Genomic DNA, 14,402 nt, shown 5'->3' on the forward strand with positions numbered 1-14,402 from the left:
TTTACAAACATGTCTTTCCTCTATTCTGTGTATCCTTCGTAAGAGTGAAATTCATGACATCTTTTTCTCTTTGACAATAGAATAATACTTTGAACATATTACACTTGATAAGTACTTGTTGAATTAATATTGCTAGAAGCCTGGTAGATTGCCACTGTGCCTCTTGTTCACGCACTTTTAAAGCTGTGTGAGATTTTTTTTTAGCTTTGGTACCATGTCCAAGGTTGTAGAATGAGCTATTGACAGATCTGAGACCAGAACTGAGGTTTCCAGACTAAAGGGGATTCTAGAGGAACATTGGAAATGATAGACTCTCATTGCAGTGTTGCCGTATGCTAAATTGTTTACTTCTGGTGTACTTCTTGGCCGCATCATGATAATATATGTCTCCTTAACTTTTTCTGTTCAAGTTTTTGTCTTTTCTGGAGTGTTCTTTGTTTCTTACTCTTTAAATCAGTCTCATTTTCAAGCTGTAATTTAAATCCTTCCATTCTAGGGAGTTCCAGCTGTGGCTCAGCAGTTAAGAACCCTACTAGTATTCATGATGTGGGTTTGATCCCTTGCCTTGCTCAGTGGGTTAAGGATCTGGAGTTGGTGTGAGCTATGGTGTAGGCCAGCAGCTGTAGCTCCAATTCAAATCCCTAGTCTAGGAACTTCCATGTGTTGCAGGTGTAGGCCTAAAAAAATACAATAAATAAAATACAAATAAATAAATCCCTCTATTCTAGAGTTTTACCTCCAATCCCAATTAGTGTCTCATCATTTGCCTGCATTAGAGTTGTGAATCTGTCTCATAAATAGGTATTCTGTGCTTGGAGGCCGATGATTGTATCTTATCCACCAGATCTTCATCATGAACCTTCTAGTGTTTTGCACACATTGGGTACTTCCCATGAACCTTTGCACACGTTGGGTACTCCCTCATGAACCTTGTAGTATTTTGCACACATTGGGTACTTCCAGTGTTTTGCACACATTGGGTACTAAAGTTAGTTGAAATTGTAGAAAGTGTTCAAGCAAATTTAACTTTCAAAAAATTTAAATTCTGCTTCGTTAAATAGTAAATATATTAACATGTTTCAAATTCAAAAGATTCAGTAAAGTATATGGTAAAAGGCTTCAATTTATGTTCCCCAGACACCCAGTTCCACTCTTGGGGATAATCAGTCAAATCTAATTAAAAAAATTCCCTAAGGTAATAACCACATTTTGGAAAATGATAACTGTAATTTTTTTTTTCTTTTTTTTTTTTTTTTTGTCTTTTTGCCTTTTCTAGGGCCGCTCCCGTGGCATATGGAGGTTCCCAGGCTAGGGGTTGAATCGGAGCTGTAGCCACCAGCCTACACCACAGCCACAGCAACGTGGGATCCGAGCTGTGTCTGCGACCCACACCACAGCTCATGGCAACACCGGATCCTTAACCCACTGAACAAGGCCAGGGATCGAACCTGCAACCTCATTGTTCCTAGTTGGATTCGTTAACCACTGTGCCATGACAGGAACTCCTTTTGTGTGTGTGGTGTGTGTGTGTGTGTAATTTTTTAAAAATACAGTTTCTTAAAATGGCTGTTAAAATACTTTATTTGCCATTGAAAAAAAAATCCTTGATCATTGGATGTCTGATTTAGATACAAAGGTAGGGATAAAAACTACTCTGAATAAAAAAGTGCAAATATGTTTTTAAGTATTGGTATTAGGACAGGTCCACATTTAATATTTGTGGAGTTCCCGTCATGGCTCAGTGGTTAACAAATCTGACTAGGAATCATGAGGTTGCGGGTTCCATCCCTGGCCTTACTCAGTGGGTTATGGATCCATTGTTGCCTTGAGGTGTGGTGTAGGTCGCAGATGCGGCTCAGTTCTCAGGCTGCTGTGACTGTGGCATAGGTCAGCAGCTATGGCTCCAATTAGACCCCTAGCCTGGGAACCTCCATATGCCGTGGGTGTGGCCATAGAAAAAGACCAAAAAAAAAAAAAAAAGATATACTCATGATAAGGGAAACTATATATGACATCTTAAAGTTTTGAGATGACACCATATTTTTCTTGAATAGTAATATGCCAAACTAATTAATGTAAACTACAAATAAAAAAGCTCTGTGAAGAATTCCCTTTGTGTTGCAGTGGAAACAAATCCGACTAGTATCCATGAGGATGCAGGTTTGATCCCTGGCCTTGCTCAGTGAGTCCAGAATCTGGATTTGCTTTGAGCTGTGGTGTAGGTCTCAGATGTGGCTCGGATCCCTCATTGCTGTGGCTGTGGTGTAGGCTGGCAGCTATAGCTCCAATTCGACCCCTAGCCTGGGAACTTCCACAATGCTGCAGGTGCAGCCTTAAAACACACACACACATTCAAGCTCTGTGAGATGACAGAAAAGTGGCAGATGAATTTTATTGTGGATAAGCACAAGGTAATACTTGGAAGGATAGAAAAATTATGCAGATTATACCAATGGAGAATTGAGCTCTGACCTAGCAAGAAACCTGGCTTTTATCCAAGGTAGTAATATTTGAGAACATTCCTTTGAGTTTGAACAAAATAAATATAAGATAAATGCAAAAGGATGATAATTTACAAAATTAGTCAGTTGTAAGACTTTTTAATTTTTTCTGAAAGATACAATATGTATTTTTTAAAAGTCTCTAATTTTCAAGAAAAGACCCATGAAATTAACTAGATGTAATAATTATGTGGATACAATTTTTACTGAAGTTCACAGAAACATCTTTCTCATCTGTAGAACTATGCCTTTGTGGCAGAAATAAATAAATTCTAGTAATGTTGAACGTTGATCTTGATAAAAATCTGTATGAAAATCCAGAATAGATGTTACTTAATTGGATTTTGAGCACTTCCTCAGCTTTTCCAACACATTGAGTGAGTGCCTTTATGAAATTACAAGATGTAATTTCCTTCAGTCTTAGAGCTATAGCCAACCATTGTTAGAGTTCAGTTTGAATTGATCCTTTTTTGGAAGTTGTCAGACACTGTATGTTAACTTTGTTGCATAATTATAATGTAAAGGTGGAATTTCACAGGGTTCCTATTAAGGGCCTGTATAAAGTATTAAAATGGTTAAGAGATTGGGCTCTCAAGGCAGACCACCTACATTCAAATTTTTGGTTTTGCGTAAGTGGAAGAATCCATTTTCCTCATCTGTAAGATGGGGATGATAATAGTACCCGCCTCAAAGTTATTGTGAGGAGTAATTTGGCTTCTGTATGCAGAGCACTTAACCCAGTGCCTGAAACATAGTTAAGTACTCTACGAGTCTGCTGAGATAAATGTTAATTTAATAGGACAGGTCTCTGCTGCTTTGAATCTCAAAACTTTTACACCACACTCCTCTGTAGCCACAGGCAGTTGAAAAGATAAAATTTAACTCCTGAAACTTTAGTAAAACATGTTACCACTGGTATGATTTGATGACCATGCTGTCATGAATGGCTCTTCATGTTGTGAGTGGATATGGTCAAGCTGAGTGGTAGCCTTAACTGATGTGGCCTTAGGCAGGGTGGACACAGAAAGAAAACCAAGGGCATTGGAATATAGGTAATTAATAGCATACTAGAAATGGTGGTCAGCAACTGGAAACGGGGTAGAAATGGAGCCCTTCAAAAGCTGAGTGGCCTGGTTGGTAAATAAGCCAAATTGTCAGTACAGTCCTACCTGTATATAATGACTGCTGTCATAATCCATCCATCTCAGGGTATCTATAATGTGGCAAGGACTGCTTTATATAGAAAAATCTTCCAGTCACTTTAAATATAGGGGTATTGTGTGCATTTTCCAACAGGAAGGGAATACTGTGCTTCATAAGTAAGGAACCTATTTTAATACTTGAATAGGCAGTTACTTGGAATTGTCCGTTAATTCTGTAATTACTATCTTGTATATTTAGCTTGGTCTGTTCTGACAGCATTTCTATATAGATGGGTCTAAGTATGGGGTAAAATGCAGAAATGACCATTTTACGCATTTTTGTTAAATTTAAGTGCACATATTTTAGTTGTGATAAAGAATATGATTTTTAAAGTATGCTTCTAAAAATTTGATTTAAATTTCATTTGTAGGTACTGTGTATGATATAAGTCACTATAATGCATTGCTTAAAGTCTACCTTCAAAATGAGTATAAATTTTCACCAACTGACTTCTTGGCAAAAATGGAGAAAGCGAACATTCAACCAAATCGAGTAAGAAGTTACCATTGTAATGTTTATTGGTCATATCCCCTTTTATTTTCACCCAGAAAAAAAAATTTATTAAAAAGTATTAACTGGCCCATTTCATTGACAGGTGACATACCAAAGGTTGATTGCTGCTTATTGTAATGAGGGAGATATTGAAGGTGCCAGGTATGTTCTATAAATGTATGTTTAAGCAAACTGATTTGTAAGTCTTGTAAACCTAGAATATATTCACTTTTTTTTTTTAAGGTTTCTTAGTAAGAAAATTATTTCAGAAGTATTTTATCTAGCAAATTCAGTCATATGACTTAGATAAAATAAGGAATTGTGTAAAAGGGGAAGAATAATTGAAAATTGCTATTTTAATTAAAAATTCGATTTACTGGAGCAGACATTTAAGTCTTGGCTTTACTTTTTTTTATTGTGATTTCCAAAAGTAAACATTCTTAGCCATTTACACTGTATTCATTTATAAAACTGATAACACTCTTTCAGTTATTCATATAAAATCAGCTGTGACATTTCTCTGCTTGTGTAAAATTTATTAATACTTTTGGATGTAGGGTTTAGAAAATAAGGAATAAATTGAAATGTACAACCTCATTTTTAACTAAATGAGCCTTATTAAACTTTATGCTTTTAAAGGTTAATTACTACAGATGAAACAATCATTTTTAAAAGTTCCCTACTATTTTTAACAAGATTACTTTGACTGTTGATATAACTTTAGAGAGTGGGATTTTTTGTGTGTATGTTGTAAAAATTGGTTTTGGAGTGTATATCCGAGGAGTATTTTTATTTCCCTTGTATTGCAGCAAGATACTTGGATTTATGAAAACTAAGGATCTTCCCATCACAGAGGCAGTATTCAGTGCCCTTGTTACCGGGCACGCAAGAGCTGGGTAATGTACAACCTCAAGTTTTGTTCGCAAATGAGGTTTAAATTACAGAAAATTATTGTAGAAAATTCTTTAATGACGTTTATCATCTCAAAAAAGCCCACAGAAACCTTGAGTATGTGAGGTAGAACATACACATCTTAAAATAACCTATTCTTAAATTTATCTGTTTCATAAAACTTATTTGAAGATTTTCAATTTTAAAACTTGGGCCTAATCTAAAGTAACTGACTTTGTATGTAAAGTTTATTAGCTGTCTGCCAGTGCTCTGGAAAATATTTTTATTTTTGAAGAATAATTTACTAAGTGTTATTCTTTCCTGAAAAGGTAAATTTGAATCATGGAGTTCGTATCGTGGCTCAGTAGTAACGAATCCAACTAGTATCCATGAGGACGTGGGTTTGATTCCTGGCCTTGCCTAGTGGGTTAAGGATCTGGTGTTGCTGTGAACTGTGGTGTAGGCAGGTAGCTGCAGCTTCGATTCCACCCCTAACCTGGGAGCTTCTGTATGCCGCAGGTGTGGCCCTGAAAAAAAAGACGAAAAAAATTTGAATCACAGCATACTTGATAAAAGAGGGCAGGTTATTTAATGTCTATGTGATTATAATAATTTGGCTTCTTTTTTGAGAAAGGTTACCTGTTTATGACCTTTGTTGCTTTGGAAACCTATTTTCAGTTTACTATGTATTTGTCCTTTTTTATGTTACATGATTCTAACTGGTACATAAGAATTTTGAATTTTGATAAGCATAGGTAGTACATTCTAGATTAAATGATAATTTTACATTTGGAAGTATTATAGTCATCTGTTTTATTTTCTTTGAATTAACTTACAGAGATATGGAGAATGCAGAAAATATTCTCACAGTGATGAAAGAGGCCGGAATTGAGCCTGGTCCAGATACATACCTAGCACTATTGAATGCCTATGCCGAGAAGGGTGACATTGACCATGTTAAGCAGGTATGACTTAAATAAATGTACTTTAAAATTATTTGTATGAACTTGTGTTACATTTTGCATGAAGCAGAAAAGTGTAGTTTATATCTCTCTTTTAAAAGATAGCTCTTGCAGACGGCATTGAAGAATTCTTTCCATAGTTCAGTACTTCGGTATTGATGTTAGTTATTGCTGAAATAGAGTATTTTTTGTTTTATAAAACAGTCCTAAACCTTTAGATGGCATATATTTCTAACTTGTTAAAATATTGGTAATTTAATAACTTAATAACTTTAATAACATAATAACTTTAATTTTGAAAAAAACCAAAAAACAAAAAAAAACCTTGTTTCTAACTTCTTCTAATTTCTGGAACTATCTGTAGACCCTGGAGAAGGTGGAGAAGTCTGATCATTTCCTTATGGACCGTGATTTATTGCAAATTATCTTCAGCTTCAGTAAAGCTGGATATCCTCAATATGTCTCAGAAATTTTGGAAAAAATTACATATGAGAGAAGATATATTCCAGGTAGTTTAAAATTTTTTATTTTCATGATTCTTCTAAAAAAATCCAAATTATTATTTTTACATGATGGAAAGGGCATTGTTTAACAATAGGATATTGTGGTAGATGAACATAAGATTCTTTTAAAGTCAGCTTAATAAACTGAAAAACTTGAATTAATGAATACATGGGAATGTTTTGATTTGAAAGTGCGTCACTATTAATTTAGGCAAGTATGTCCTTTTGGTGTTTGTAGTTCATAAGTTTGTCTTTCATATTGATAGCAGTATAGAAATACTGTTCAAATCAGTAACAGAAGGTGTCTTTGTTTTCTTTCCAGATACAATGAACCTCATTTTGCTTTTAGTCACTGAAAAATTGGAAGATACAGCCTTGCAGATTTTATTAGCATGTCCTGTATCAAGGGAGGACAGTTTGAGTGACTTTGGCAGTTTCTTTTTACGACACTGTGTGACTATGAATACGGTATACAATAGTCCATTTTTACTTTGTGGACAGTATAATAGGCAGTGAAATAAGATTCTTTAAAATATAAGGACATATTATGAGATTAGACCACCTATAAATATTATGAACACTTTGTTTTTGTGTTGTAAGATTATTGGGTAGAAAGAGGATGAAAAGTTCAAATTTTTTATCTCAAAAGTGATAGAATATTTCCAGAAAGTCAAGTGGTAGGACATTTGCAGATTCAGCTGATGTGATGCCTTTCTTTTCTAGCCTACAGAGAAGCTTAAAGACTACTGTAAGAAGTTAAAGGAAGCCCGGTTGCACAGATCTCCTTTCCAGTTCACACTCCAGTGTGCTTTACTAGCCAATAAAATCGGTACTGTGTTCTCCTAATGACAACTCCCATTCAATACGTTTTGTTGAGATAACTTTGTAATAAGTGGTATCTCTTTCAGATTTGGCAAAGTCTCTAATGAAGGCTCTAAAGGAAGAAGGTTTTCCTATCAGAACTCACTATTTTTGGCCATTGTTAGTTGGATATCAGAAGGAGAAAAATGTTCAAGGTAAGGTTTTGCCTTTTATAGGTTTGTAATGGTTCAGATATCCAGTATAACAGTTTCTACACAAAACTAGTTGAATTATTTGGGAAAACATGCTTATTCCTGAGTATTAGAACATCTGAGGGCATAGAATTAAGTCATAGTAAAGTATTAGGTGTTTTAAAAAAACCTAATGGATTTCTTTCATCTTAATTTCATTAATTTCATTTCTTAACTCATCTCTGATCTTGATAATCAAACTTGTGAGTGTGGTTTTAAATAGTTCATTATTTTTAAGTTTTTCAAAAAACTCTTTAGTTCTTTATTTTATATACTACAGTGTTTGGAATTAGTTTATCTAGCCTTATTAAGGATAAAGTTGTATATAATCAAACCATTTTCTTTGTGGACCAGTCTATTTCTTCTTAACTGAGCTGAGTTATAATAATAGGAAGGGCAGGAAAACTTTTATTGTAAAATGAGTGCTCATGACCTGACAGCCTACTGATTGAAGGACAGAAATGTTCAATCTTTCAGCTTCTAAAGTACGTTTAAGCATTTAGCATACTTTTCCCTGTACACATGGGATGTCTATAGGATATGAATAAGAATTGAACAAATATTAAATTTTAGAGTACAGTATCTAATTCTTTGGTTTGCATTATTGGTAATTCAGAAAGAGTAGTCTCATAAAAAGATGCTTTTAACAGAAGTACTTCCCCCTTGGGGAAACAAAAAATGGTCTTTTTCATTTTATCTCGCCGTATAATGTGCTTTAGAATGAGATGCAGAGTTGTTAGTATGACACTGGGTGACAAACAGAATGCACAAACAACAAAAAAGTGCTTTTAGCAGACTTTCATATTGCAATTTTATTTTAAATATATAGCCATCTTCTGGCTTAAAGGAGATAGTGAAACAAGTATTCCCTAATTGTTTCAGGCTATAAAAATCTCTAAATCCTTTTTAGAAAAATCTCTGTGAAAACAATATGCTAGTTGATTAACTCTTTGCATATCTTCCAGTTCTGAAAGCTCTATAAGGTAAGCCTTAACCTAGTATTTTTGAGCCACAGGAAGGTTATATCACTTCATGAAAATCTTTGGGCATATTAGTATTGTCCATCTTTACACAGATATAAAATACTTTCAGACTCCTGTTGAAACATTCTTTTGGTTGTGAGGTAAATTTTTCTCAACCAGGGTATCTAGACTTGAATTGGTTACTGCATTTTAACTGCTTGGTAAACATGAAAGAGTTCATATAAATTCTTTCCAAAGTTGTAACTCATCCTAGTAGAAAAGTGGATTTTGTCTTGAATCATTCTTTTCTTAGAACCCTAAAGTCAAGGGTGCCATGTTGAAAGCTCACATTGTATTAATGAAGGAACTGAGAGCCCAGAGAGATTCAGTGGCTGATCATAGGTTCCATCCATACCTGCCTGGGATTAGAGTTAGAATTTCTGTCCTCATATTTTATTATTAGTATTTTTTAATGGCTGCGTCCAAGACACATGGAAATTCCCTGGCCAGGGATCGAATCCAAGGCACTGCTGTGGCAATGCTGGATCCTGTAACCCACTGCACCAGACTGGGGATTGAACACACACCTCCTCAGAAGCTGAGTCACTGCAGTCAGATTCTTTTTTTTTTTTTTTTTTTTTTTTTTAGTATTTTTTTCCTAGAATTACCATTTCATTTTATTTTTATTTATTTATTGATTTTTTTGTCTTTTTTCCTTTTCTAAGGCCGCTTCTGAGGCATGTGGAGGTTCCCAGGCTAGGGGTCTAATTGGAGCTGCAGCCACCGGTCTACATCAGAGCCACAGCAACGCAACGTGGGATCTGAGCTGCGTTTGCAACCTACACCACAGCTCACAGCAACGCTGGATCCTCAACCCACTGAACAAGGCCAGGGATCGAACCCGCAACCTCATGGTTCCTAGTCGGATTCATTAACCACTGCGCCACGATGGGAACTCTATGCAGTCAGATTCTTAACCTACTGTATGATGTGGGAACTCCCTGTTTTGCAGTTTTTAAAAACTAGTTTCCTTTTAGGAGGTGCTGAAATAAATATATATTCTACAGTCTTTTCTTCAGGTAACAGGGAAATGGCTATATGTCTTCTATATAGTTTCTTTATTGTAAGGTAAGAAAGTAACATTCTTGGAGTTCCCATTGTGGCTTGGTGGTAATGAACCTAATTAGCATCCATGAGGGTGCAGGTTCAATCCCTGGCCTTGCTCAGTGGGTTAAGGATCCATCGTTGCTGTGAGCTGTGGTGTAGGTCACAGATATGGCCTGGATCTGGTGTTGCTGTGGCTGAGGTGTAGACTGGGAGCTGCAGCTCTGATTCAGCCCCTAGCTTGGGAACTTCTATATGCTGCGGGTGCGGCCCTAAAAAGACAGAAAAACAAACAAAGCAACATTCTTCTTATTGCAGTGAATTTGTTTTTTGTCTGGGCAAAGTCATATATAACTGGTAGAAGGGGTTGAAGACAAAGATGGCTGCAGAGATGAAGGATGTAGAGTAGTGTTTCATAAAGAATAAATAAAACCCTTCAGGAAATCAAAGAAGGGTATTTAGAGTTCAGGTTAAAATGGACCAAGTTTTCAACAGTAGGATGATCAAAATTTTATTGAATTCTAGAATTTTTCTGGCTGTAACTTTGGCCATCACCAACGCCTAAGAAAAATTCTCATAATGACCTCCTCATGGCTTATCTTCCTAGTATTTTTCTCTGTGGCTCAAATGGAAAAGTCATCTCTTAGAATTTTAGCAAACTGGCCCAAGTAAGGGGAAATAATGCACAATGATTGAGGATCTATGTCCCTTGGTGTATTTAGGAAATATGAAAATAAGAAAATAAAAGAGACAAAATATAAAAAAAGGAAGGATTGATATGAAAGCTGAAATCGCAGTTGAGTGAGATGGTTGAATAGAAGGCACTTTTTATTTTATTTTATTTTTTATTCTTTGGCTTTTTAGGGCCATACCTGCAGCATATGGAAGTTCCCAAGCTAGGGATCGAATTGGAGCTGCAGCTGCTGGTCTACACCACAGCCACAGGAACTTGGGATCCGAGCCAAATCTGCGACCTTCAACACAGCTCATGGCAATACTGGACCCCTAACCCACTGAGTGAGGCCAGTGATTGAACCCACATCCTTGTTGGGTTGGTTACCACTGACAATGGAAACTCCCTGTTTTATTTTTTAATTTTAATTTTTTTTCTTTTTCTTTTTTTATTTTTAGGGCCACACCTGTGACATATGGAGGTTCTCAGGCTATGGGTTGAATCAGAGCTGTAGCCGCTGCCCCACACCACAGTCATGGCAACACTGGATCCGAGCTGTCTTCGACCTATACCACAGCTCTCAGCAACATTGGATCCTTAACCCACTGAGTGAGGCTAGGGATCGAACCCTCAACCTCATGGTTACTAGTTGGATTCGTTTCTGCTGCACCGCAATGGGAACTCTTTTATTAATTTTGGTTTTTTGGCCATGCCTGCATCATGTGGAAGTTCCCAGGCCGGGAATTGAACCCAAGCCACTGCAGTGACAACTTTGGATCCTTAACTCCTAGGGTTACCAGGGAACTCTTAGGTAAATTACCTCCTTGTATAGTGAGTGCTCTGGGTAGAGTTTCAAATCATGTGATGTAACAGTCCTAGTTGAAATTTGTGCAAGAAAATTATATATCTTTCTCAGTAGTTTAAACTATTTTAATTCTTTTATTTATTTATTTATTTTTATGTTTTTAGGGCTGTAGACAAAGGATATGGAGGTTTCCAGGCGAGGGGTCAAATCAGAGCTGTAGCTGCCAGCCTATGCCACAACTACTGCAATTCCGTATCAGATCCTTAACCCATTGAGCGAGGCCAGGGATCGAACCTGCGACCTCATGATGCTATTCAGGTTCGTTTCCGCTGAGCCACGAGGGGAACTCCCTAAAATATTGTCATTCTTATAAAACATTTTTTTCCTCTCTCTCTCTCTCTCTTTTTTTTTTTTTTTTAAACTGGCCGCACCAGCAGCATATGGAAGTTCCCATGCTAGGGGTCAGATTGGAGCTGCAGCTTGGGGTTGAATTAGAGCTGCAGCAGCTGGCCTATGCTACAGCCACAGCAACACCAGATCCCAGCCACATCTACAAGCTACACTGCAGCTTGCGGCAATGCTGGATCCTTAACCCACTGATCAAGGCCAGGGGTAGAACCAGAATCTTCATAGATACTAGTCAGGTTCTTAACCCACTGAGCCACAACAGGAACTTTTGTTTAGATTTTCTGAGTTCACAGACTTTTGAGATCCTTGTTTATCTAAGTTAACTTATGATTGTTTCAATTTTAATTTTAAAAAGAAACATGAATTGTATTTTTGAGAAGGATATGTTTGTTATGTCAGATCAATCCTTTATTTTTCTCCTTATTGAGAGGTGTTTTCCTCTTCCTATCTGACTGTAGTAGCTGAAGTGAATATCTTTGTGTGCTTCCTCAGAGTGCTTCAGGGAGTGACAGAATTTATCTGAGCAATGATAGGAACCGAGGTTTCTTAAACCTGCTTTAGTTTCAGTTAGAAAGGTAAGTTAAAAATGCTGCCAACACAGGTCATCTAAATGAGGAGAATGCACTTCTCTCTCAGAAAAGTGTTACTGGAAAAATGAAGAATTAAGAGGATGGGGAGACATGTTGGTATAGGAATAAGAATCTTCTCTCTGCAATCAATTTGTTGGCCTATTTCCGAACATCAGAATATCACATATAGCTACCTTATGCTATATTTACTTCTTGTATCATCTAAGGAAATTTTAAAATTATTAGTGTTTTAAGACAGCTAAAAAAATAACATCATTGTTGTTACTATTAACATTTATTTAGTATTTTTAGGGTTTCACACATATTTTTTTTCTTTAGTTTTAGTTAAGTAGAGAGTTTATGAAATCATTCCTGTATCCAAAAGGACTTGACCCTAAATCTTTCTGCTTCTAGGGAAAGCAGAAGGTGCAGGTGTTTGTATTTTTGTAGTGTTACAATCACCTGCCAGCAATTGGGAGACAAGGTATCTTTGATCTTTGAAGAAATCACTTACTCTAACACTTGCTAAAAATTACTTGGCTTCTAAAGGCATTTCCAGCTTTATTTAAATAGAGAAGTACTTCCACCCCCCAACTCCCCATAGACTGAGTTGAAAGCCTTGTTAATATAGAGCTTGATACACTGATCTAAACTAAGTTGTAAGGCTTGGATTCTTTTTTTTTTTTTTGAGCCTTTTTTTTTTTATTAAAGTATAATTTTTTTTTCTATTAAAGTATAGATTTCTTTTTCCTGTTGTCCTCAATCTTTCTGTAGGCCTAGATCACCAGAATTTCTTCCATACCTATGGGTAATATTTACAGTCTTTGGTACTTTTCATCCATCCATTTAATTGCCGTGGATTCTTTTTTTTTTTTGTCTTTTTGTCTTTTTGTCCTTTTAGGGCCATACCTGTGACATACAAAGGTTCCCAAGCTAGGGGTTTAGTCAGAGCTATAGCCGCCAGCCTACGCCACAGCCATAGCAATGCCAGATCCGAGCCACGTCTACGACCTACACCACAGCTCATGGCAACACCGGATTCTTAACCCACTGAGCAAGGCCAGGGATCAAACCTGCAACCTCATGGTTCCTGGTCGGATTTATTTCCACTGTGCCACGACGGGAACTCCCTAATTGTCATGGATTCTTATGGGTCAGAAAACTTCTAGTCATTGAGTGCCTTGACATACATTGCCTTGGTTAATCCATGGATGTTGAGTAGAAGGATCAAGCCAAACGTTACGTGTTAAAGTATCAAAGGTGTAGTTCCTTCTGTGGCGCAATGGGAGCAGGTTCCTGCTGGAGCACTAGGACACAGGTTCAATCCCTGGCCTGGCACAGTGGGTTAAAGGATCTGGCTTTGCCATAGCTGCACAGTAGGTTACAACTGTAGCTCGGCTCTGATCCCTGGCCTGGGAACCCCATATGCCACAGGGTGGCCAAAAGCAAAAAAAACCAAAAACAACCCAAAGTGTCAAAGACACAGTTCCTTTGTGGATATTGTGCATATTGCCATTTCTAGTGTGTAAGCTAAGAAATTATGGCTCAGAAAAGGAAAGTTATTTGCTCAAATTTACACTTGCCATTAAGTGTTAGAATCAGGGTTGAAAGCTAGGTCTCTTTTAAACTCCAAAGCTTGTTTTTGTTTTGCCACTTTGCTAGAGTGTCTTAGCAGAAACTTAGCTGTTTGCTTTAAACCATGGTTGTGAGAACAGTCATTACTGGTTAGGGGGGCTATGGAGGAAGTTAGATCTGTATGTGACTAGTAATTGAAAAGCAGCTAGCTCTGTCCCCCTGTCAAGAGCTTGGTAATATTTGCATATGAAGACCAGCACAGTGTGATTTGCCATTTTATGATGGTTTTAAGGGTTATTAGTACTAATTCCCAGGGGATTATTAGAGGAATAGTTTTAAATTTTGCTTATGATTATTGTTAGGATTGTGTAGGATTATTGTTGTTTGGACCAATTCTACATGTATGTTCTCTTAAATTTATGTGTAAACACATGCTTTGTCTTTTGGGATTTTTTTTCTCTTATTTTTACATCTTGAGAAATGTATTTAAATATCTAAAATTTTGAAGATATTAGGCAATTTTAAATATAATGAACTGTTCAAATTTAAAATAGTTTGATCTATCATCTGAATTTTATCTAAAATGTGCAGATATTCATAATTAGTCAAATTTGCCTATGTAGTTTTACACTCAGAATTTACAATCAAGTTTTTGTACTAGAGCGTATTACATAACACATTTATAGCCATGTAATTTTTCTG

At 36.5% G+C, this 14,402-nt stretch overlaps 1 protein-coding gene across 1 annotated transcript in view; it reads left to right on the plus strand.

The window, feature by feature from the left end:
• Positions 1 to 14,402, plus strand: part of LRPPRC (leucine rich pentatricopeptide repeat containing) — a 116,197-nt gene that overhangs the window by 16,896 nt on the left and 84,899 nt on the right. Inside the window, exons 4-11 of the mRNA XM_003125183.6 lie at positions 4,075 to 4,196; positions 4,300 to 4,358; positions 5,006 to 5,092; positions 5,926 to 6,052; positions 6,414 to 6,558; positions 6,875 to 7,020; positions 7,276 to 7,381; positions 7,461 to 7,568. Of these exons, the coding sequence (XP_003125231.4) occupies positions 4,075 to 4,196; positions 4,300 to 4,358; positions 5,006 to 5,092; positions 5,926 to 6,052; positions 6,414 to 6,558; positions 6,875 to 7,020; positions 7,276 to 7,381; positions 7,461 to 7,568 (900 nt within the window). The remainder of the gene's footprint in view (positions 1 to 4,074; positions 4,197 to 4,299; positions 4,359 to 5,005; positions 5,093 to 5,925; positions 6,053 to 6,413; positions 6,559 to 6,874; positions 7,021 to 7,275; positions 7,382 to 7,460; positions 7,569 to 14,402) is intronic.

Source organism: Sus scrofa, chromosome 3 (genome assembly GCF_000003025.6).
Source record: "Sus scrofa isolate TJ Tabasco breed Duroc chromosome 3, Sscrofa11.1, whole genome shotgun sequence".
NCBI classification, from domain to species: domain Eukaryota; kingdom Metazoa; phylum Chordata; class Mammalia; order Artiodactyla; family Suidae; genus Sus; species Sus scrofa.